Source organism: Mobula birostris, chromosome 2 (genome assembly GCF_030028105.1).
Source record: "Mobula birostris isolate sMobBir1 chromosome 2, sMobBir1.hap1, whole genome shotgun sequence".
NCBI lineage: Eukaryota > Metazoa > Chordata > Chondrichthyes > Myliobatiformes > Myliobatidae > Mobula > Mobula birostris.
In genome coordinates this window covers 168470360-168495902 of record NC_092371.1, presented here as the reverse complement: position 1 = coordinate 168495902, position 25543 = coordinate 168470360, and the positions used below count along the sequence as shown (strand labels likewise).

Sequence of the window (25543 nt, the reverse complement as noted above, 5' to 3'; positions counted from 1 at the left end):
GGTTGTTTGTTCCTGGTTTTAGTATTTGGCAAAATCCAGAATTCTTATTATCATAAGATTTCACGTGTGATGTATCAACTTTGTCTTTTTGAAACACAATTAAATTGAAAATCATAGGAATACATGGACATTCCATTATTATACTTATTAAAATACATGCAACTCAGAAGATGGTCATTATGCTCTTCTCACCAATATCACAAAGAAGTGGGATTGGTCAGTAATGTGTATGCTAATTTCCCACTACAAATCTTAAGTGATATGTTCTTCTATCTTAGCTTTGCTCAATACATAAAATGTTGCATGATCGTGTCTTACTCAACCCTTGGAATTCCAATTATAATCTGTTAATTGAAAGCAAAAACAAATTTAGAAAGCAGTTATGATATTGATGGATTAAAGTGCTGAAGTATAACTTGTAGCTTGACTCGAGGAACAGTAGTAGCTGAGAATGGTACAGGGGTCTGAAGAAACTCCCAGAAGCCTGTGATGAGCGGGAAACTAATAATCAAGAGTATATAAGAAATAAGTACGAATGTCATCACTTGACTGCAATCTAGAAAAAAAGTAAGGTAACATCGTGTTGAGTCCCTGAGGTGCACTGTCTGGGATGGTGGTGGAGGCAAATATGATGGAGGTGTTCAAGAGAGTCTCAAATAGCCACATAAATGATTACTTATTTCATTAGTAGTTAATAGATATTGTGCATGCAGAGGAAATTTTTTGGGCATTTGATTACTAATTTAATTAGTTTGCACAACATTGTGGGCTAAAGGGTTCATTCCTGTGCTGTACTGTTCTATGTCCTATCTTCTATCCATCAAGTTTGAAACCTTTTATAATGACCACCAAAAAGTTATATATCTTCTGTTGCCAGTTATTCTGGGTTTTTTTTAATAATGTTGGTCTACTTTGTGGTGTGATTATTTCAAAGCCCGGTTGAAATTATTTGCAATGACTAATTTGGAGGAAATTTCTGAAATATATTTGTGTAATCATTTTAACCGTTTTATTTTTAGAGTGAGATTCCAATTGGAATTAAAGCAGCTAATTACAATAAAGTAAGTTTATACTTGAATTAACTTTTGTCTGATCACTTTGGAACATTCAGTTAATGAATAAAGCATTTGAAGTAATATTGCCTGATAAGTTTCTGATGAGATTGGCGAATACCACTGAAAACCTGCATTATCTTCATCTACCAATATGAAATGTATTTCCTAATTCAGAAACTTGTATGTTCTCTGAAGCTGAAACATAATTCTGTTTATTCATATTTTACTAGTTAAAGCCAGTAAAAGTTTATCAATCCTCCTAGATGCATCATTGATTGGCTAATTTTTTGTTACTATTATAAGGAAGTGAATGCAGAAGAGTTACAAGACTGTGAAGAAGCAAATGAGCTGGGAGCTGTCAACAGCACATTAAGGTGAGTAAAGATTTGGTGATTTGGCCATTGTGGTTGTTTTAGTGAAATTAGTTGGTTGGAATTTAATATTGATTCTAATTTCAAGTTTTCAGCAACACCACTTTTTCGATCTTACCTTTCACCTGAGTAATTTCTACATGAGCTGGCAAATTCTCATTTGTAATACAGGGTTCCCTGGGATATGAATGACCTGATTTGCAAAAAATCCAACTTTATAAACATTTTTCAGAATCACAAGAGACTCTGCAAATGCTGGATATCTTGAGCAACTCACAGAAAATGCTAGAGAAATTCAGCAAGTCAGGCAGCATCTATGGAGGAGAATAAAACAGAATAAAAATTCTTGGGCTGAGACCTTTCATCAGGACTTGAAAGGAAGGTAGAAGCTAGAATAAGAAAGTGGGGGAGGGAGGTAGCCTAAGCTGGCAGATGATCCGTGAGACCAAATGAGGGACAAATTGAATAGATGAAGGACGGGGGGGGGGGGGGGCGCGTGGATTAAGTAAGAATCTGGGAGGAAGCTTGTTAGAAGAGGTTAAGGGGTGAAGAAGAAACTTAGTAGGAAAGGACAGTTGGACCATTGAAGAAAGGAAAGGACGTGGGAAACTAGACTGAGAAGATGGGCAGGTGAGAAGAGGTGAGATGAAAACCAGAATGGAAAAAGAGAAGGGAAAGAGGGAGAAATTACTTAAAGTTGAAGAAATTTATGCTTGTGCCATCAATGAGGGCTACTCAGACAAAGTAAGAAGTGTTGCTTTTCTGACCCGAAGATGGCCTCGTTCTGTCGGAACAGGAAGTCAAATTGAAATGGGTGACCACCAGAAAATCTCACCTTTTTTGGTGGCTAGAGTGAAAGTGCTCAACAAAGTGATTTCTCCTAGTCCACATCAGGTCTCACTGATGCCGAGGAGCCCGCATCGGATATAATAGGTGACCCCAGCGTATTCACAGCTGAAGTGTCGTTTCACTTGGAAGGACTTTTCACTTTGCTTGGGAATTGCTGTCTGTGACTTCCTTGTCCATTTGTTTCTTCCCACTGATCTCCCTCTTGGTACTTAACCCCGCAAGCGAGACAAATGCTAGACCTGTCTGTAAACCACCTCTCTCACCACTGTTCAGTGTTCCAAATAGTCCTTCTAATTTAAGACTGCTGGTTTGATTTCTAATTCTGTTTGTTCCTTCATTTTATGTTCCCTTTCCCTTCACATTGTAAATTATTTTTTGTGCTCTTTAAAGGTAGGACTTTATAGAGTCTGAAGCATTTTTATTTACTGTTGATGAGAAACGAGGTGCTTATTGCACAATTTGCTGATGAATAACTCCAATTTCCACTGTGATTTGGAAAAACAGTGAAGGTTTTCTGACAGTATTACAAGTTTAAAAGAAAGAATGCTCCAATTTTATCTACTTTATGGGTGACAAAGCTGGTTTTACTCTAGAACGTTATGTTACATCTAAATCACTTAAATTTGCATGGTTGTTTTAACAAACTCTTGATTTTTTAAATGTTTAGTCCTGGGTGATGAAATTAAAGGAAAGACTTTGTCAGGCAATGACAGCAGTAATTCATAAGGCAAACAGGCTGAGGGAACATAACAATGTCACTAATTTTTGATAATAGTAAACCATATTAGATCATGAGCACTGTGGAGAGTGAAATGCTTTTCAAGAAGCGCATCTGCAGAATGCACCAATACTGATTTCTCTTTTAGAAAGAGATCTGAAAACGCTATTCTTTTCTGTAACTTCTACAATGACGTCTTTACTACAGTGATTGAATTAGATTTATTAATGACTAAGTATCAGCTTTTACATTCAAGTCAAGTCAAGTTTATTGTCATTTCGACCATAAGCTGCTGGTACAGTACACAGTAAAAACGAAACAACGTTCCTCCAGGACCATGGTGCTACATGAAACAACACAAAACTACACTGGACTATGTGAGACAGCACAAGGCTACACTAGACTACAGACCTGCACAGGACTATGTAAGGTGCACAAAACAATGCAGGGCAGTACGATAATTAATAAACAAGACAATAGGCACAGTAGAGGACAAATTACAATATAATAATAAATGATGTAGATGTCATTCTAGACTCTGAGTATTGCGGGGTCTGATGGCTTGGGAGAAGAAATTGTTGCACAGTCTGGTTGTGAGAGCCCGAATGCTTCGGTTCCTTTTGCCAGATGGCAGGAGGGAGAAGAGTTTGTGTGAGGGGTGTGTGGGGTCCTTCACAATACTGTTAGCTTTGCAAGTACAGCGTGTGGTGTAAATGTCTGTAATAGCAGGAAGAGAGACCCCGATGATCATCTCAGCTGACCTCATCTCCTGCAGGGTCTTGCGATCCGAAACGGTGTTATTCCGGAACCAGGCAGTGATGCAGCTGCTCAGGATGCTCTCGATACATCCACTATAAAATGTGGTGAGGATGGGGGGTGGGAGATGGACTTTTCTCAGCTTTCGCAGAAAGAAGAGACACCGCTGGGCATTCTTGGCTATGGAGCTGATGTTGAGGGACCAGGTGAGATGCTTGGCCAGGTGAACACCAAGAAATTTGGTGCTCTTAATGATCTCTACGGAGGAGCCGTCAGTGTTCAGCGGAGAGTGGTTGCTCCATGCTCTCCTGAAGTCAACAACCATCTCTTTTGTTTTGTTCACATTCAGAGACAGGTTGTTGGCTCTGCACCAGTCTGTTAGCCGCTGCACCTCTTCCCTGTATGCTGACGTGTCATTCTTGCTGATGAGACCCACCACGGTCGTGCCACCGGCAAACTTGATGACGTGATTTGAGCTGTGTGTTGCTGCACAGTCGTGGATCAGCAGAGTGAACAGCAGTGGACTGAGCACACAGCCCTGGGGGGGGCCCCGTACTCAGTGTGATGGTTTTGGAGATGCTGCTCCTGATCCGGACTGACTGAGGTGTCCCAGTCAGGAAGTCTAGGATCCAGTTGCAGAGGGAGGTGTTCAGGCCCAGCAGTTTCAGCCTTCCAACTGGATGCTGAGGAATGATTGTGTTGAATGCTGAACTGAAGTCTTATGAACAGCATTCATCGTATGTGCTGTCTTGCATCCATGATCAATAAGATGAGCAATACCTGTCCATAAAGAGTACTTCAGCTAAGGTTTTCTTCAAGTTTGCTATTGACTTTCATGGCAGATTTGTCCCTTCTGTGGAATGAGGTTCTAAGGTTTATTTATCCATTGTTCTTTGTGTATTTCATAATGCAAATTTGTATTCATTAACTTGCAGGCCAATATAACTTGTACTTTTGTTTTACATAATGTATTTGGTTGGTGTGTTTGTAGTTCTGTCTTACATTGTTCTCTTTTTGTTTTTAGTAACCAAACAAAAGAGGCTTTTATTGATTGGGCAAGATATGATGATGCACAAGACCACTTCTGTGAGCTTGATGGTGAGGATATTTTGAACAATTGGTATCATATTCAAATGTAGATTATACATTTGCCCAGCAATTCCAGGATACTTTTTTTAAAAAAAAGTTAAGGAAGTTGGGAACCTTAAGCAAAAATATTATTTATGAGACCTCCTTTGGGGTGGCACAGTAGCATAGCGGTTAGTGTAACATTATTACAGTGCCAGTGACCCGGTTTTAATTCTGCTGTTGTTTGTACTGATTCTTTTTATGTTCTCCATGTGGGTTTCCTCTGGGTGCTCCAGTTTCCTCCCACATTCCAAAGACATATGGGTTAAGTAGGTTAATTGGTCACATGGGTGTAATTCGGCAGTGCGGGCTTATTGGGCTGGAAGGGCCTGTTACTGCACTATATCTCCAAACAAAATAAATAAAAATACTGACTGGTCAAAAAATGCATGGAAACGGCAATTGTAACTGTTGAGAATAACAGCTTTCTTTACAAATGTAAAATGCATAGTATTATGTAATTTAAGTAAACGTATGAATTTAAAATAGAGCCAACATGTTGTCAGTGAACTCTCTTACCCAAGTTCATTTTTGCTTAAAGATTTGTTTAAGGCCGAAAGTGGGGAATAAAGGAAGAGGGGAGTTGGAGGGATTTTTTTTTAACCAAGAGGAGAAATTGATATTCATGCCATCAGGTTGGTGGCTACCCAGATGGAATTTAAAGTGTTGCTCCTCCACTCTGAGGGTGGCTTCATCTTGTCACAATGGGAATTAAAATGTTTGGCCGCTGGGAATTTTCTCTTTTTAGCGGATGGAGTGGAGGTGCTCAATGAAGCGGTTTCCCAATTTACACTGGGTCTCACCAACGTAGAGGAAGCCACACTGGGGCCACCAGACACAATAAACAACCACAGCAGATTTGCTGGTGAAGTGTAAGGACTGTTTGGGGCCCTGAATGTAGCACTTAGGCTGCTTCTGGAGGTAACTGCCAAGAGATAGAGTAATGGGGAGGGATGAATGGACAAGGGAAATGCAGAGAGAATGATCCATGCGGTAAAGGGAGGGAGAAGTAAAGATATGTTTAGTTTGGAGATGGTGGAGATTGCAAAGGATAATGTGTTGAATGCGGAGTCTGATGGGGTAGTAGGTAAGGACAAAAGGAATTCTATCACTGTTACAGTGGCGGGAAGAGGGAGTGAGCACAGATGTTCAGGAAATGGAGGAGTTGGGGTGAGGGTAGATAGAATATACATATTAAGATGCCTCTCTCAACTAAATTGTATTCCTATGCATTTGAGAAGAAGCATTGCATTTCCTTTTAAAATGTTGTGATTTTGACTTCTGTTCTATTGTAAAAGAATTGGAAATGCCCACAAAAAGGTATATCTGGAGAGGGGAGAAAAAAGCAAATTAGGTTGTGGTTAATTTTGTACACAAGGGCTTATGATGTAAAAGCAAAAGAAGTGTTTTATTGCATTTATCTCATTGTACTGCCTTTGTGTGTGGAATCTGGTCACTATTATTTGACAGTGATGAAGCCTTTTAAGAATGACACCACAGTGGTTAAGTTACTGAAAAGCACTTACTAATTTAGAGATGCAAATTTAAAACACACTCTGGCGGATGGGAAATTTGCAAGTTTCACTACCAAAGTGGTTGTATTACTAATGCTTGCTATTACTAATTCATGAATATCACTTGTTTTAGCCTTGTGGCTTTGCTGAATTTTTCAGCAAAACGCCCTCTAAACTGCTGCTAACTTAAACACCATGCTTCTCCATAACACGTAGTACCCCAGGAGAGAACCAAGACCTTGCCCAAATCCATCCTGTTATCAGAAGGCCTTTTCACCTTTTTGGTTCATTAAATATAATCAACTTTGTACAATGTCGCTTGTTTCAATTTTCCTCATTCCACTCACTATGTTGTCTTTAGTTGTGATGAAGGAAAACCTCTGGTGAATCAGAGCCTGGATTTTTCAGTTGATTGTTGCTGTTTTGTGTCTTTAAAAAAGAATATTGAAACTAATCTCTCCTTCTATAGATGAGTTGTCACCTGATGCAGAATATGTGGATCTCCTCCTCAATCCTGAGCGCTACACTGGATACAGGGGTTGGTCAGCCTGGAGGGTGTGGAATAGCATCTATGAAGAGAACTGTTTCAAGTATTCCCTTTTAATTTCTGTTTCAATATACTTTTATAGTTATTTTGTTTCTTGTAAGTAAGATCATAAGAGACCAGAAGATATAGGAACAGAATTAGCCCATTTGACACATCGATTCTGCTCTGCCATTTCATCATGGCTGCTCCAGCTTTCCTCTGTCCCAATCTCCTTCCTTCTCCCCATACCCCATCATGCCCTGACCAATCAAGAATTTATCAACGTCTGTCTTAAATATACAGAAAGACTTTGGTTCCACAGCTGCCTGGGGCAAAGAATTCTACAGATCCACCACTCACTAGCTAAAGGAATTCCTCCTCACCTCTGTTCTAACAGAACGCATCCCTATTCTGAAGCTGTGTCCTCTGGTCTTGCACTGTCCCATCACTGAAAACATCCTCTCCACATCCAGTCTATCAAGGCTTTTCACCATTCGATAGGCTTCAATGAGGTCACCCCTCCTCCTCCTGAATTGGGATTTGAATGTAATTTATAATCTAAATGTTGGATTTGAATTTCAGTTGAGAAAACAAGTAATAATCTTGTGTATTTGTTGTCTTAGTTATTTTTGACCTCTTTACTATTGGTTTATTTGTCCTATTTCTTAAAGAAAAGCTATGGTCAGTGGACATGCAAGGGTCTGCACAACAGTCCAGTTTCTGTTGGTCTTGCTCAAAAATCTCAATCTTGGTATGGATCTTAATGATCCCATTTTTTGTCCTTAAGTTTAAATTCAGATTTATTCAAATTTAGATTTATTTATCACATGTACATAAAACTTAGTGAAATGCGTCATTTGTGTTAACAACCAGCACACCCATGAATGTGCTGGGGGCAGCACAGTCTGGCACCAACATGGCATGCCCACAGTGCTTGGCACAACAACACAGAACACAACGAGTGACTCAACAACATCAAAACAAGCCCCGGTGGGGAACTTCATTAAAACTAGTTTAAATGCATTTCCCCACCTCATCAAACATGAGCTCTACATGAGTATACACGCTTCTGGCAATTTTTTCACCGAGTACACATAAAATTAATATTAGGTACAATGAAAATCTTTGAACTTTCATCAACAGACATTTGATTGGATTTTTTTCCACCCAAGTGATATTTGTTCCACTGTGAGTAGTTTTCATATGCAGTTGTTTGAATCTTAATTATTTTTGGGCTTGAGTTTAAACGCTGGCTTACTGAGCATAGTTTCTGTATTAGTTCTGCTGCTTTCTACTCATTTGTATTCAGTTCCTTTTCAGAACTCATGCTTAATACAGTAGTTCTAAGTCTGTTTTGAAAGAGAATTGAATAGATTTGCAGTTAACACACACAAAATGCTGAAGGAACTCAGCAGGTCTGGCAGCATCTATGGAAATGAATAAACAGTCGACATTTCGGGCCAAGTTAAGGTTTCGTCATTGAAATGCCTTCCTAAAAGGGTCTGAATAATACTTTAGATAAATTTCTGATCATTTTCTGTTGGCCTCATGAATGACCTTCAAACTGTGATTTATTTTTCTGTTGTAGTTGACGTGTAATTAAGAAAGCTCAAAGAACCTACCAAAAATTCTGTATACAAAATATATTTTCTGTTTTCAAAAGTCTGCCTCTATTTGCCTGTTTGGCTTTTTTCCAAATTGTTTTATCCTTGCTGTGGACTTATGCAAGCGAATTATTTGTCTTCGTGCCTATCACTTGGTAGTGAAATGTTAAGTATAACCTAATGACCAAAATAGTAGTGCAGGGAAAATCTCCCCATCTCCCCCTCTACCCCCTCTACCCCATCAATCTACTGATATCTTTCATAACCCCACAATGATTCTCACAGCTACCTGGACTATACCTCTTCCCACTCTATCACTTGTATTTTAAAAAGAAATTGCCATCCCCTTCTCTCAGTTCCTCTGTTTCTGCTGCATCGGCTGTTAGGGTAAGGCTTTTCATTCCAGAACTAATAAAATGTCCTCCCCCTTCAAAGAAAGGGGCTTTGCTTCCTCCCCCATCAACACTGCCCTCACCCACATCTCTTCCATTTTGCACGTGTCTGCCCTCACCCATCCTCCGCCACTTCAGGGATAGGGTAAATTTTATCCTCACCTATCATACCACTAGCCTCTGTGTCCCGCACATAATTCATTGTAATTTCTGCCATCCCCAGTGGGATCCCACCACCAAGCACATCTTTCCCTCCCCCGCTTACTTTCTGCTTTCCGGAGGGATTGCTCCCTACATGACTCCCTTGTCCACTCATCCCATCCTACAGATCTCCCTCCTGGTACTTATCCTTGCAAGCAGAACAAGTGCTACACCTGCCCTACACCACTTCCCTCACTACCATTCAGGGCCACAAACAGTCCTCCCAGGCAAGGCGACTCTCCAGCTGTGAGTCTGTCTGTTGGGGTCATCTACTATATCCAGTGCTCCTGGTGTGGCCTCCTCTATATCGATGAGACCCGATGTAGATTGGGAGACTGCTTTACCAAGCACCTACACTCCATCTGCCAGAAAAAGCTGGATCTCCCGGTAGCCACCTATTTCAAGCAACACACATCTCAATTCTACTTCCCGTTCCCATTCTGACAAGTCAGTCCATGGCTTCCTCTACTGCCGCAGTGAGATCACACTCAGGCGGGAGGAGTAACACCTTGTATTCCACTTGGAAAGCCTCCAATCTGATAGCATGGACATTGATTTCTCAAATTTCTGATAGTTGACCCCCCCCCCACTCTTCACCATTCCCCATTCCTGTTTTCCCCCCTCACCATATCTCCTTGCCCCCCTCGCTCCCTTTTCCCTTTCTTCCATGGTTGTCTACCCTCTCCTTTCAGACTCCCCCTCCTCCAGCTCTATCTTTCACCAATTAACTTCCCAACTCTTTACTTCACCCCTCCTCCCTGACCGTTTCACCCAACACCTACCACTGTATGTCTTCCTCCCCTCTGGCCGCCTGCTTACTCTGACTTCCCATCTTTTTTTCCGGTTTTGGCCCGAACTGTCAACTGTTTACTCTTTTCTGGCCTGCTGAGTTCCTCCAGCATTTTGTGTGCATTTATTCAAAATATTAGCTTATATTGGGCATCAGTTTGGATAGTTATGGTCACTGAGATAATCAATTGAATTCCATAAAAGGTGACAGTCTCATTAAGAGGATATGCAGGTAACACATTCACACAGAGGAAAGATGTATGGTGGCAATCACATACCGGGGAGTGGGGGAGAAGGCTCAGTGTTTTCAGCTGTGAGGCTTCCGTCAGTCAGGGTGAACCATGGATGTTGTGTCCCAGCTCTCTAGATACCCAAGCTTGGGCAGTACGATATGGACAGCAAGCTGTTGTCCATGTAGTAAGCTCCCCCTCTGTATGCACCTGATGAACCCTAAGGAATGGCGAGACTGATACAGTTTGGTACCAGCAGCCTCACAGGAATTGCCAAATTAACATTGAACTTGATGTTGGACTGTCTTAGGGACTTTAGCTCTGGATTTTTCTTTCAGTTTACTCCTGAAGCCTTCTCCACGAGTGGGTATAGCTGCAAGGCAGCAGGGGTTTGAAATCAGAGTTTTCCTTCTTGAGTTAGATATGGCCCTTGTGGCTACGGGGGTCAGGGGGTATGGAGGGAAGGCTGGGGCAGGGTTCTGAGTTGGATGATCAGCCATGATCATAATAAATGGTGGTGCAGGCTCGAAGGGCCGAATGGCCTACTCCTGCACCTATTTTCTATGTTTCTATGAGTTGCCAACCACGTCTGATGAGCCCCATCAGCCCTAAGTGACTGATTTTAGGGTGCCAGTAACCCGCCTTTGCCCCTTCTCCTGTCAGTAGAAACGGTACTGCTGGACTTGGAGTCCAAGCCACAGGTGAAGGCCAGGAGCTGGACTTGGCTGTTGGAGGCTATTTGAGATGCATGCCATTGGGAGCACTTACTAGGCAGTGGGAGCTTGTCCCCATTACCACCCCCGGCTCTTACAATCTTAAGGTGTATCTGAAAGGAAAAGGGTAAATATTGCAAGTCTGAATATGCAGTAATTTTATGTCAATTAAATCTGAAGAGACTGTGTTTCTGATAGTGTAGATTAGAACAATGCTTTGTTGAACCATAGAGAGCAATTCATCAAAGAGACTCATTCCACCGAGATGACTTTAGGAAGTCATTCCTGCCTCTGGCCATCAAACTTTATAACTCCTCCCTTGGAGGGTCAGACACCCTGAGCCAATAGGCTGGTCCTGGACTTATTTCCTGGCATAATTTACATATTACTATTTAACTATTTATGGTGTTATTACTATTATTATTTATGGTGCAACTGTAACAAAAACCAATTTCCCCCGGGATCAATAAAATATGACTATGACTATGACTACGACTACAACTACAACTATGAAAACTCTTAATTTTACTGAAATTGTTGCCACAAAATCTCACTTGGTTTGAAGTGCACTGAAATACTTCAGGAACATTTACTCACAAATGAATAAACCTACACAAAGAAATTAAATTTGCCACTGACTTAATAAACAATAAGACAAGGTTTAGACAGGTGAGCTTTGGAAGGCAAGTCAGAGGGACACGGCATTTGGAGTTTGGTAAGACTGGAGGAGAGCCATGTCAAAATTTAAACATAAATGCAAGAATTTATAATTGGAGGGCTAGGATAGATCAGCATGACAATGATGAGTAAGAGTAATGTAGAATGGATGATATGAAGTTGATGAAAATTGGGAAATGGATAGAGGTAATATTTAAAGTGCAGTTGTCCATGTGCAAAATGTATTTTTGTTATAGTTAAATTTGTATGTTGCCAAATCTCAAGGCATCTAGGAGTTTCACAGAGTACTACTTTGGAATTTTACTGATACAGAGAAAAGCGATGTGACTACTTTCCTCTGTTATCAAATAGGCATCACTTGGATTATATACTGACAATGATTTGGTATTTTTAATGGAGCAGTACTGATCAACGAACTAACGTCGTTTCTTTGAATAGTGTCCAATGACTTTGACGTGCAGCTAACTCTTGAGGGATATTTACTTTGAACAGAAGTATAGCCTAACCCATAGTTAATGAAGGATGTATTGTCCCAAATGTTCCAATATACTTGAAACTTATTCCAATAAGAAAGTGAAACAAGGTTTTAAAAAAACTTTAAATATCTTTTGCAGGCCTCGCTCTGTGTATCGTCCTCTGAATCCATTAGCACCCAGCAGAGGTGAGTTTGTCACTTAAAAAATAATTATATTAATGTGTATCTTTTTTTTAAAAAGATCTTCAGGCCAAAGCAAAAGTTTATTATTTCTTGGCAAAGCTGCATTGCCCATATTACTGTATGTAGTTCTTAGCTCCCTAAGAAATTGAATACTATGTCCATGTGATAGTTTTATCTCCCATTATGAATCTCAAACCTCATGGCTTTACATTGATTTTTTTATCTTTGAAGTGCCTAGTTGAGTAGTTAAATGTGGCTGCCATTCCTGCCAACAAATGTCAATGAGATAAATGGATAGCAAATCTATTGTTAGTGATTCCCAGGTTGACCATAAAACTAGGTAAACATTGAAGGATTAGCCTTCTGATTGGAGCTGACATTTACCAGGTGAATCACAGAATACGTGTGTGTATCTATAGGTAGCTAGGGGAACAGCCATTCTTTCTTTTAAATATTGATTTAGATTTTAGTAAATAATGCAAATTGTCCTAATTTACTTGATTTTCATTCTCAACCTATTTTTCTTCTTTCAGGAGATGATGATGGTAAGAGCAGAAGAGATGACTACGTATGTGTATGAACTAAGTTACTGCTGCAACAAACTTCTGCACTTCCGTTGGTTTGCAATATAAACTATTTGCATAATTGTTCTTTAGTCTAAATGGAATTTTAATCACCAGAATGATTCAGAAATAATATTTGTATATTAATTGGAAAATAATATACTGTATGCTTCCTTTTAGGCAAGTACTTAATTTCTTTTTGGTATTGTTTATAAAAATGCAGTGTGAATTTCATCAGCAAAGTAATAGAAAAAGTTTAGTCTGAATGCAATGGGAAAAATTATTGATAGCTATTTTGCCTTTCTCTTGAAGTTTCTCTACAAAACAGGAGTCTATTAGCATTCTCCTTTATAATTTTTAAGTACTAACTCCAGTGAATAACAGTGAACCAAATATGGTTATTTTGTATCTTTAACAATTTTCAAATGAATGTTGTAAAATTCATTGAAGGACATTGAGAACTCCCATTAAAGCTGCATAAGGTGTTGGAAATACAAAAGTGGACCAGAAATCAGCCAGTTATAGAAAATTAGGGTTGTCGCATAATGGTTGTTGCTGGAAGATGCATGCATTCCTATTAAGTCAGGACTGTTTACATTTTTCTGTTAATGGCCCATAACGATGGGCCTGCTTTTCATTCAAGTTTGCGTGTGACCATGACCATAATTAATAAGATTTGAAGAGTTAAAATAGTGTGAGCAAAGTCATACTGTCAAGCATTTATTCATGTCTTTGGGAGTGAAGGAAAAATATCTGAGATATAGTGTAATGTATTGATGTAGTGCTAAGTTTAATTGTGATTTATTTGTGTTGCAGGTGAATCCTTCTACAATTGGTTGGAAGGTAATGACTTTTACAGAGTATATTATTTTTAATTTAGAGATGTAACAAGAGAACAGGCCTTTCTGGCCTGATAAACCCATGCCAGCATGTGACCAATTTCTAACCCGCAAGTCTTTGGAATTAGGGAGGAAACTGAAGCACCCAGAGAAAGCCTATGTGGTCACAGGGACACTATACTCCTCACAGACAGCAGCTTAGTTGGCGCTGTAATAGCATTATGTTCACCGCCATGCTACCCTCACACCTACAGTATATGAATTTAGAATCGTGTGAAAAATCCAACAAGTGATGGTTGTTTAGAACAGGTTAGGTCAAACTGTTTCACCATCATGATAGAAATGTAAATTAAAAGGTGGTTAACTTTTCTGATTACTAAATGTTTTGTGTAGCACTGAACCTTCATCGTTCAACTGTTGCTTGACTGTGACGACAAGCTTATCTTTTGATCATAATTTCTTCATGAAGAAATTATCAAAGGATATATTAATAATCTCTTCATATCTAAACTCATATTTGGGTGTTTTGAGGAGAAAGTAGATTGGATGATGGGCATGTCAATTGAAACTACCTTCTGTTATCCATTTATAACTTCAAAGGCTTGTTTTCTTGGTTCACAGAAATGCCTCTGGAACTTTGCAGTAAGATTAAGTTACAAATTTTCTTGTGGAAACTTTATAGATGGTTTGTAGAATTTCCTAAGTCTAATAGCTAGTGAAATTTCAAATATCAAGATGGGTCAGAGCTCTCTGGGTAAAACTTTATAATATGTCTGAAATACTCCGTATAAAACATGACATAATTTGCTTAGCAATGCACACAAAATGCTGGAGGAATTCAGCAGGCCAGGTAGCATCTATGGAAAAGAGTAAACAGCTGACGTTTTGGGCCAAGACCCATCTTCAGGACAGAATAATTTGATTAATAATCATATGATCATCAGTGTTTATCCTGCTATAAATAAAATTCAGTGTCCAGTTTTGTTTTCCAAATAATTACAATAACTCACAAACCTTCAGGTAGGTCATAGATATTAGTACTCACTTGGGTAACCTGCAATTAGTGAGATGTTATCTCCACTATGAAGGCCATTGCTTCCAGTGCAGAATGATGTCGTGGGTTTCCTTATGGGTGTTATGAGGGGGAAAAAAATAGATTGGCTGGCAGGAAATACTATTTTGGACATGAAGAAATTATTAATAAATCCTTAGGGTACATACCAGACTAGTTTTAATGACTGCTAAATAGTTTAGAGCATCAAGTATCATGTTGAAAATTATCAAAGCCATACAAGTGGCTCATCATTCTGTTTGGAGGGTCAGGTGCTTTCAGACTTCAGTATGAGTAGCACTCATCATAGTCAGAAAGACGGCTCAATAATAGCAGGCTACCAAAGTAAATGATAAAGTTTTGGATGTACTTTGATATTTATAATTTAACATTATTAATATATTACAAAAGATGTGGGTATTTTTATCTGCATTTGAAATTTCCCAATTTCCCTTTTAAGAACTCTTCGGAGTAGTTTGTGGAAGAATATCAGCTGAAGTTGTGTTATTTAATGTGATGTTCGATCGGTACATTGATAAAATACAACTTCATATTTTTCTGCATTATAAAGTCTCATATATAACTTCTCTGTTTAATTTTTTTTCTAGGTCTTTGTCTTGAAAAGAGAGTATTTTACAGGTTAATTTCTGGACTCCATGCCAGTATTAATATACACCTCTGTGCCAAGTATCTCCTGGATGGTATGTATGGATATTTTGCTTAACAAAAAGCTTTTGAAATATTACATGTTAGAGTTATTTAATTAAGGCATTGTATTATGCAACATGTTATTTTCACACTGTGCCTGTTTACCCTGGCTGGATTACGTTGCTAGATGTACTTTCATATTAATTGTAAAAATGCCTCCAATTTTCTTTCCCCATTCAGTTCATGAGCAGTGGCTTAAATTATATACATAATAAAATGACGAGCGGAAAAATCAACTTACAAAGAGTTCACATCAATATTTTTGAGCTTGCTTAATTTACATTGGCAGATCAATGGAATCATTGAAGTTCAGGTCATGTTTAATCTGACTTGGTCATAACTTGCTTTGATTGTGTGTGTTGCTTTGGATTTCCACCATCTGCAGAATTTCTCATGTTTATAAACCAAGAATGCCTTGGGTATTCAGTGTAGCACTGCTATTTGATCCTGGGTGGTAAGGTAGAGTGAGACTATTACAGTATATTCTTCTGTAATTTCTGGTGATTCTGGCTACAGACAGGTGAACGAATCACAATGGTCCATGTTGAATCTGGTGATTTTTGTGATCTAAAGTTTCTTCATTCAGAAGTCAAGAACGAGGCATAAACTTGGTGGTTATGGCTGTTTATTCAGTTTTAAAAGAACAAAAAATATAAAAGATTTATTGTCAAAATGTGTGTACAATACAACTCTATTTGTCATCATATCCTAAAAAAAAAATAGCTCAGACTAGAGAGTTAACAAGACAAATCAAGTGGTAAGAAATAACCTATAAAATAGTCGGGATCAGTGGCATGACACAGGCTATAGAGAAAAAAAATTACTAAATCAGCTGGAGATCGATACTTATTGATCACAAAGGGAATTACAATGTCACAGTAGCATTACAAGTGCACAGATGCACAAATGTTAGAAGATAAGTAAGAAAGAATAAAAAGTAAGTTACCTTAAGCAGTTTCACAGGAGGGGGGTCATCACTTCCCCAGCCTTAGGTTGTCTTATTATAGAGCCTAATAGCCGAGGGTAAGAATGACCTCATGTAGCGCTCTTTGGAGCAGTGCAGTTGTCTTAGTCTATAACTAAAAGTGCTCCTCTGTTTAGCCAAGGTGGCGTGCAGAGGGTGAGAAATATTGTCCAAAATTGCTAGAATTTTCCGTAGGGTCCTTTGTTCTACCACAGCCTCCAGTGTGTCCAGTTTGATGTCTATAACAGAGCATTCGATTCTAATCAGTTTATGAGCCTGTTAGCATCACCCATGTAGGTGCCATTGTCCCAGCACACCACCAGATAGAAGATTGTAATGGTGACAACAGACTGGTAGAACATGTGAAGGAGAGGCCTGCATACTTCTAAGGACCTCAGTCTCCTCAGGAAGTAGAGATGACTCTGGCCCTTCTTGTACACAGCCTCTGTGTTGCTGCTTCACTCAAGTCTGACATCCAGGTGCACACCCAGGTACTTGTAGGTCCTCACCACATTCATGTCCCCACCACCAATAGTAACAGGGAGCAGTACAGGCTTCATCTTCCTGAAGTCCATCACGGTCTCTTTTGTATTACTGATGTTGAGCTGCAGATGATTCAACTTGCACCATTTGACAAAGTCCTGGACCAGGGCCCTGTATTCATCCTCCCGACCTCCCTTTATACACCCAACTATTGTTGAGACATCAGAGAATTTCTGCAGATAACTGTACTCAGTCTCATAACTGAAGTTCAAGGTATAGAGGGTAAACAAGAGGGAGCCAATACAGTCGCCTGTGGGGCCCCAGTGCTGCTTATAGCCATGTCTGACATACAGGTCTGAAGCTGCACAAACAGTGGTTTACCAGTCAGGTAGTCCATTATCCAGGATTCAGTGGAAGTGCCAACCTTCATTGATTGGAGCTTCTGCCCCCCCCCCCCCCCCCCCAGCAATGAAGGCTGTATGGTATTGAAGGCACTTGAGAAATCAAAAAACATGATCCTCATAGTGCTGCTGTGCTTATCCAAATGGGAGTAGGCTCTGTTCAGCAGGTAGGTGACAGCGACGTCAACTCCAACATGCTCCTGATAGGCAAACCGCAGTGGATGGAGGGCTGATTTGACCATGGGTCGGAAGTGAGCTAGGACCAGTCTCTCTAGGGTCTTCATGATATGTGAAGTACGGGCCACTGAGTGGTTGACCTTTCTAGGCTACTGGGACCACACATGTTTTCCATACAGTCGCCAGTGACCCCTTTCCAGGCTGAGATTCCGATTGAAAATGCACTGTAGAACTTCATACAGCTACCCTGCACACTCTTTCAGGACATTGGGGTTCACGCTATTTCTGTCCCAGTGCTTTGCCGTGTCTGAGTTTCCCCAGAGCCCTTCTCGCCTGCTCAGTATTGAAAGTGAGTCTAAGATGACTAGGGAGTTTGGTGGAAGGTGAGGGCTGGGGAAGGTGAAGCTTGAGACGATAGCAGTTGGTATGTGGGAGGTAGGTGCAGAGCAAGGAGGGGATGTAGCCTGTGTTGTTCATCCACATGTTGAACTGGAGGAGGAAGGAGGGAAGGCATCGGTGCTGGGGTAGCATTGGGTGCCTTGGCACCTGGACTGGTGTGCTACAACTACTGAAAAAATTCACTGAACAATTACACACGTACAGGTGATTACATAAAATTATGTCAACATAGGAAAGTTAAACTACAGTAAAAATACATGAAAAATAAGAATTCTACATTCAAAACCAACTCAGTTCACTTACCGTACAATTGGAGGCAGTCCAAAAGACATTAACGCAGGCTAAACTGGTATGGGAGAATTATCTAATCAAGTGATGTTACACTAATTAGTAAAATATTCTTGGAGTTCCTGCTCAGAGTGTAGTGAATCTTTGGAATTCTCAATCTCAGCTACTTGTGGGTAGCTAAAAATATAACAGCTCTTGTTTTATTGTGACCTTGTTTTTGATCTATGCAAATTCAAGATACATGTGTGATTAGTAGGATTGGACTCAACAGACGAATAAACTACGAACAGCTACATCAGAATTGGGTTTAGTCTGACCACATATGTCGTGAAATTTGTTAACTTTGTGGCAGCATTACAATGAAATGCGTGGTAAATATAGGGGGAAAACTGAATTATAGTAGGTAAATATATTTATATTAAATAGTTAAATGAAATAAGTAGTCCAAAAACAGATATAACAATAGTGAAATAGTGTTCATGAGTTCAGTGTCCATTTAGAAATCGAATGGCAGAGGGGAAGAGGAGGCAAAGGTTTCTGAATCACTGAGTGTGTGCCTTCAGGCTTCTGTACCTCCTTCCTGGCAATAACAATGAGAAGGTGGAATGTCCTGGATGGTGGGGGTCCTTAATGGTGGATGCCACCTTCCTGAGGCACTGCTCCTTGATGCTTTGAATACCATGGAGGCATGTACCCATGATGCAGCTGCCTAATTTTACAACGACCTGCAACTTCGATCTTGTGCTGTTGCCCCTCCCCCCTCCCCCCAATACCAGACAGTGATGCAGCCAGTCAGAATGCCCTCCACAGTCTGGGAAACATCTGAAGATGTTTGAGTGTTTTGGGTGACAAGCCAAATCTCCTCAGACTATTAATGAAATATAGCCGCTGTCTTGTCTTGTCTTTATAGTTGAATCAATATGTTTCATTTTCATTTTTAAAATCTTTTTAATTAGGTATTATTAAAGATCAACAAAAGATACATTAATGTAATCAAGTCAATATGTACAATGAAGAAGTAAATTAGCAAATAACTGATTAACAAAGCTAAGCAATATATCAATAATAATGAGAAAAAATAAAGTGTTAAGAATTTTTTTTTGAAGGGAAAAAAAGAACCCCTACTAACTTTTAAAAAAAACCCAGGGGGAAGAAACCCCATTGGGATCACAACCCCGGAGCTCTACGTCATACAAGCTTCCATAAAAGAAAAACATCAATCCACTAACTCAAATCCATTTAAACAAAAATCGGAAGGAAACCATATTAATTAATCCAAATTAGATGGTAGTAGCGGGCAAATGAACCCCACCTTTTCTCGAAATCAAATCGAGGATCAAAAGTTTGACTTCTGATTTTCTCCAAACTAAGACAGCATCACCTGAGAGAACCGTTGTATCAAACTAGGAGCAGAAGCATCTTTCCATTTCAACAAAATAGCCCTTCTGGCCAATAATGTAACAAATGCAATTACATGTTGGTCTGATAGAGAAATACCATGAATATATTGAGGGATTATACCAAACAAAACTGTCAATTTATTAGGTTGTAAATTAATTTTTAAAACTTTAGAAATTGTAGACAAAATAAATTTCCAAAAATGTTTCAATACAGAATACGACCAAAACATGTGTGTCAATGTAGCTGTCTTGGTTTTACATCTATCACACTGACTAGCAACATTAGGAAACATTTTAGACAGTCTCTCCTTTGTCAACTAGTAACGATGTACAATTTTAAATTGAATTCAAGAGTGACTGGCACTAATCAATATGTTGCAACCAGATTAGACCCTCAGAGATATTGACATCCAGTAACTTGAAATTGCTCATTCTCTCCACTTCTGATTTCCCCTTATGAGGATTAGTTTGTGTTCCCTCATTTTGTGCTTTCTGAAGTCCACAATCAACTCTATATAGCATAGAACAGTACAGCACAGTACAGGCCCTTTGGCCCACAATGTTGTGCCGACCATTAAACCCTGACTCCCATATAACCCCCCCCAACTTAAATTCCTCCATATACCTGTCTAGTAGTCTCTTAAACTTCACTAGTGTATCAGCCTCCACCACTGGCTCAGGCAGTGCATTCTACGCACCAACCACTCTCCGAGTAAAAAAACTTTCCTCTAATATCCCCCTTGAACTTCCCACCTCTTACCTTAAAGCCATGTCCTCTTGTATTGAGCAGTGGTGCCCTGGGGAAGAGGCACTGGCTGCCCACTCTATCTATTCCTCTTAATATCTTGTATACCTCTGTCATATCTCCTCTCATCCTCCTCCTGTCCAGAGAGTAAAGCCCCAGCTCCCTTAATCTCTGATCATAATGCATACTCTTTAAACCAGGCAGCATCCTGGTAAATCTCCTCTGTATCCTTTCCAATGCTTCCACATCCTTGTGAGGCGACCAGAAATGGACACAGTACTCCAAGTGTAGCCTAACCAGAGTTTTATAGAGCTGCATCATTACCTCGCGACTCTTAAGCTCTATCCCTCAACTTATGACAGCTAACACCCCATAAGCTTTCTTAACTACCCTATCTACCTGTGAGGCAACCTTCAGGGATCTGTGGACATGTACCCCCAGATCCCTCTGCTTCTCCACACTTCCAAGTATCCTGCCACGAGGAAATCTGTAGATGCTGAAAATTCAAGCAACACACACAAAAAGTACTGGTGAACGCAGCAGGCCAGGCAGCATCTCTAGGAAGAGGTACAGTGGACGTTTCGGGCCGAGACCCTTCGTCAGGACTAACTGAAAGAAGAGATAGTAAGAGATTTGAAAGTGGGAGGGGGAGGTCCGAAATGATAGGAGAAGACAGGAGGGGGAGGGATGGAGCTAAGAGCTTGGAAAGTTGATTGTCAAAAGGGATACGAGGCTGGAGAAGGGGGAGGATCATGGGACAGGAGGCCTAGAGAGAAAGAAGGGGGGGGACCCAGAGGATGGGCAAGGAGTTATAGTGAGAGGGACAGAGGGAGAAAAAGGGGAAAGAAAAAAAATATAATAATAATAAATAAGGGATGGGGTACGAAGGGGAGGTGAGTCATTAACAGAAGTTAGAGAAGTCGATGTTCATGCTATCAGATTGGAGGCTACCCAGACGGAATATAAGGTGTTGTTCCTCCAACCTGAGTGTGGCTTCATCTTGACAGTAGAGGAGGCTGTGGATAGACATATCAGAATGGGAATGGGACGTGGAATTAAAATGTGTGGCCACTGGGAGATCCTGCTTTCTCTGGCGAAAAGAGCGTAGGTGTTCAGCGAAATGTCTCCCAGCCTGCGTCGGGTCTCAGCAATATATAGAAGGCCGCATTGGGAGCACCAGACGCAGTATATCACCCCAGCCGACTCTCAGGTGAAGTGTCGCCTTACCTGGAAGGACTGAATGGTGGTGAGGGAGGATGTGTAAGGGCATGTGTAGCACTTGTTCTGCCTACAAGGATAAGTGCCGGGAGGGAGATCGGTGGAAAGGGATGGGGGGGACGAATGGACAAGGGAGTTGCGTAGAGAGCAATCCCTGTGGAAAGCAGAAGTGGGGGGGAAGGGAAAGATGTGCTTAGTGGTGGGATCCCGTTGGAGGTGGCAGAAGTTACAGAGAATTATATGTTGGACCTGGAGGCTGGTGGGGTGGTAGGTAAGGACAAGGGGAACCCTATTCCTAGTGGGGTGGCAGGAGGATGGAGTGAGAGCAGATGTGTGTGAAATGGGAGAGATGTGTTTGAGTGTAGAGTTGATGGTGGAGGAAGGGAAGCCCGTTTCTTTAAAAAAGGAGGACATCTCCTTCATCCTGGAATGAAAAGCCTCATCCTGAAAGCAGATGTGGCGGAAACAGAGGAATTGCGAGAAGGGGATGGCATTTTTGCAAGAGACAGGGTGGGAAGAGGAATAGTCCAGGTAGCTGTGAGAGTCCATAGGCTTATAGTAGACATCAGTAGATAAGCTGTCTCCAGAGATAGAGACAGAAAGATCAAGAAAGGGGAGGGAGGTGTCAGAAATGGACCAGGTAAACTTGAGGGCAGGGTGAAAGTTGGAGGCAAAGCTAATGAAGTCAACAAGCTCAGCATGCGTGCAGGAAGCAGCACCAATGCAGTCATCAGTGTAGCAAAGGAAAAGTGGGGAACAGATACCAGTATAGGCTTGGAACATGGATTGTTCCACAAAGCCGACAAAAAGGCAGGCATAGCAGGGACCCATTCGGGTGCCCATGCTACACCTTTAGTTTGGAGGAAGTGGGAGGAGCCAAAGAAGAAATTATTAAGAGTAAGTACTAATTCCGCTAGGCGGAGGAGAGTGGTGGTAGAGGGGAACTGGTTAGGTCTGGAATCCAAAAGGAAGTGAGAGCTTTGAGACCTTCCTGGTGGGGGATGGAGGTATATAGGGACTGGACATCCCCTTCGTACCCCATCCCTTTTTTTTTTCTTTACCCCTTTTTTCCCTCTCTTTTTGTCCCTCTCACTATAACTCCTTGGCCATCCTCTGGTTTTTTTTTCCCCTCCCTCCCCCTTTCTTTCTCCCTCAGCCTCCTGTCCCATGATCCTCTCTCTTCTCCAGCCTTGTATCCCTTTTGCCAGTCAACTTTCCAGCTCTTGGCTCCATCCCTCCCACTCCTGTCCTCTCCTATCATTTTGGACCTCCCCCTCCCCCTCTCACTTTCAAATCTCTTACTATCTCTTCTTTCAGTTAGTCCTGACAAAGGGTCTCTGCCCGAAATGTCAACTGAATCTCTTCCTATAGATGCTGCCTGGCCTTCTGCGTTCACTAGCATTTTTTGTGTGTGTTGCAAGTATCCTGCCATTTACTTTGTACTCTGCTTTGGAGTTTGTCCTTCCAAAGTGTACCACCTCACACTTCTCTGAGTTGAACTCCATCTGCCACTTCTCAGCCCACTTCTGCATCCTATCAATGTCTGTCTGCAATCTTCAACAATCCTCTACACTATCCACAACACCAACCTTTGTGTCATCTGCAAACTTGCCAACCCACCCTTCTACCCCCTCATCCAGGCTGTTAATAAAAATAACAAGTAGAGGTCCCAGAATCGATCCCTGTGGGATACCACTAGTCACAACCCTCCAATCCGTAGGTACTCCCTCCACCAAGACCCTCTGCTTTTTGCAGGCAAGCCAATTCTGGATCCACCTGGTCAAACTTCCCTGGATCCCATGCCTTCTGACTTTCTGAATAAGCCTACCATGTGGAACCTTGTCAAATGCCTTACTAAAATCCATGTAGATCATTTCCACTGCACTACCCTCATCTATGTGCCTGGTCACCTCAAAGAACTCTATCAGGCTTGTTGGACACAATCTGCCCTTCACAAAGCCCTGCTGACTGTCCCTGATCAGGCCATGATTCTCTAAATGCCCATAGATCCTATCTCTAAGAATCTTTTCCAACAGCTTTCCCTCCACAGACGTAAGGCTCACTGGTTTATAATTACCTGGACTATCCCTACTACCTTTTTTGAACAAGGGGACAACATTCACCTCCCTCCAATCTTCCGGTACTACTCCCGTGGACAACGAGGACATAAAGATCCTAGCCAGAGGCTCAGCAATGTCTTCCCTCGCCTCGTGGAGCAGCCTGGGGAATATTCCGTCGGCCCTGGGGACTTCTCCGTCCTAATGTATTTTAACAACTCCAACACCTCTTCTCCCTTAATATCAACATGCTCCAGAACACCAACCTCACTCATATTGTCCTCACCATCATCAAGTTCCCTCTCATTGGTGAATACCGAAGAGAAGTATTCATTGAGGACCTCACTCACTTCCACAGCCTCCAGGCACATCTTCCCACCTTTATCTCTAATTGGTCCTATCTTCACTCCTGTCATCCTTTTGTGCTTCACATAATTGAAGAATGCCTTGAGGTTTTCCTTTACCTTACTCGCCAAGGCCTTCTCATGCCCCCTTCTTGCTGTCCTCAGCCCCTTCTTAAGCTCCTTTCTTGCTACCCTATATTCCTCAATAGACCCATCTGATCCTTGCTTCCTAAACCTCATGTATGCTGCCTTCTTCCACCTGACTAGATTCTCCACCTCACTTGTCACCCATGGTTCCTTCACCCTACCATTCTTTATCTTCCTCACCGGGACAAATTTATCCCTAACATCCTGCAAGAGATCCCTAAACATCGACCACATGTCCATAGTACATTTCCCTGCAAAAACATCTTTCCAATTCACACTTGCAAGTTCTCGTCTTACAGCCTCATAATTTGCCCTTCCCCAATTTAAAAATTTTCCAGTCCTCTCTGATTCTATCCTTTTCCATGATAATGTTAAAGGCCAGGGAGCGGTGGTCACTGTCCCCCAGATGCTCACCCACTGAAAGATCTGTGACCTGACCCGGTTCATTACCTAGTACTAGATCTAGTATGGCATTCCCCCTTGTCGGCCTGTCAACATACTGTGACAGGAATCCGTCCTGGACACACTTAAACTCTGTCCTGTCTAAACCCTTGGAACTAATCAGATGCCAATCAGTGTTAGGGAGGTTAAAGTCACCCATGATAGCAATCCTGTTATTTTTGCACCTTTCCAAAATCTGCCTCCCAATCTGCTCCTCGATATCTCTGCTGCTACCAGGGGGCCGATAGAACACTCCCAATTGAGTAATTGCTCCCTTCCTGTTCCTGACTTCTATCCATACTGACTTAAGAGTATCCTGCTACATTACACACCCTTTCTGTAGCTGCAATAGTATCCCTGACCAGTAATGCTACCCTCCTCCCCTCCCGCCCCCATCCCTTTTAAAGCACTGAAATTCAGGAATATTGAGAATCCATTCCTGCCCTGGTGCTAGCCAAGTCTCTGTAATGGCCACTACATCATAATTCCATGTATGTATCCAAGCTGTCAGTTCATCACATTTGTTCCTGATGCTTCTTGCATTGAGGTACACACATTTCAGCCCTTCTACCTTACTACCTTTACACCCTTTATTCTGTTTCTTTCCTCAAAGCCTCTTTATACGTTAGATCTGGCTTTACTTCATGCACTATACTTGCAGTTCTCGTATGATCTTTATCTTCCTCCACCTCAGTATCTGCTCTAACACTCTGGTTCCCCTCCCCAAAAAATCTAGTTTAAACCCCCAGGAGCAGCACTAGCAAATCTACCCGCAAGGATGTTAGTCCCCCTCGAGTTTAGGTGCAAACCATCCCGTTGGAACACTTTGGCCTTGCTAACGTTGAGTGCAAGGTTGTTGCTTTGACACCACTCAACTACCTGATATATTCCACTCCTTTATGCCCTCTCATCGTCACGAGATTCTGCCAACAATGGTTGTATCATCAGCAAATTTATAGGTGACATTTGAGCTATGCCTAACTCCACAGTCGTAGGTGTAAAGAGAGTAGAATAGTGGGCTAAGCACCCATACCTGTGGTGCGCCAGTATTGATTGTCAATGAGGTGGAGATGTTGTTTCCAATCCAGGCACTTTGTGGTCATGAAAATACACCCAAAAAAGGTTCTATTTAAGAT

General features: G+C 41.2%; 1 protein-coding gene across 2 annotated transcripts in view; it reads left to right on the top strand.

Annotated features, from left to right (window-relative positions):
• Positions 1-25543, top strand: part of ero1b (endoplasmic reticulum oxidoreductase 1 beta) — an 81172-nt gene that overhangs the window by 34992 nt on the left and 20637 nt on the right. For both annotated transcript variants that reach the window (XM_072251059.1, XM_072251060.1), the window contains exons 4-11: positions 1020-1061; positions 1359-1429; positions 4774-4847; positions 6861-6981; positions 12139-12185; positions 12716-12727; positions 13562-13588; positions 15244-15336. In XM_072251059.1, the coding sequence (XP_072107160.1) occupies positions 1020-1061; positions 1359-1429; positions 4774-4847; positions 6861-6981; positions 12139-12185; positions 12716-12727; positions 13562-13588; positions 15244-15336 (487 nt within the window). The remainder of the gene's footprint in view (positions 1-1019; positions 1062-1358; positions 1430-4773; positions 4848-6860; positions 6982-12138; positions 12186-12715; positions 12728-13561; positions 13589-15243; positions 15337-25543) is intronic.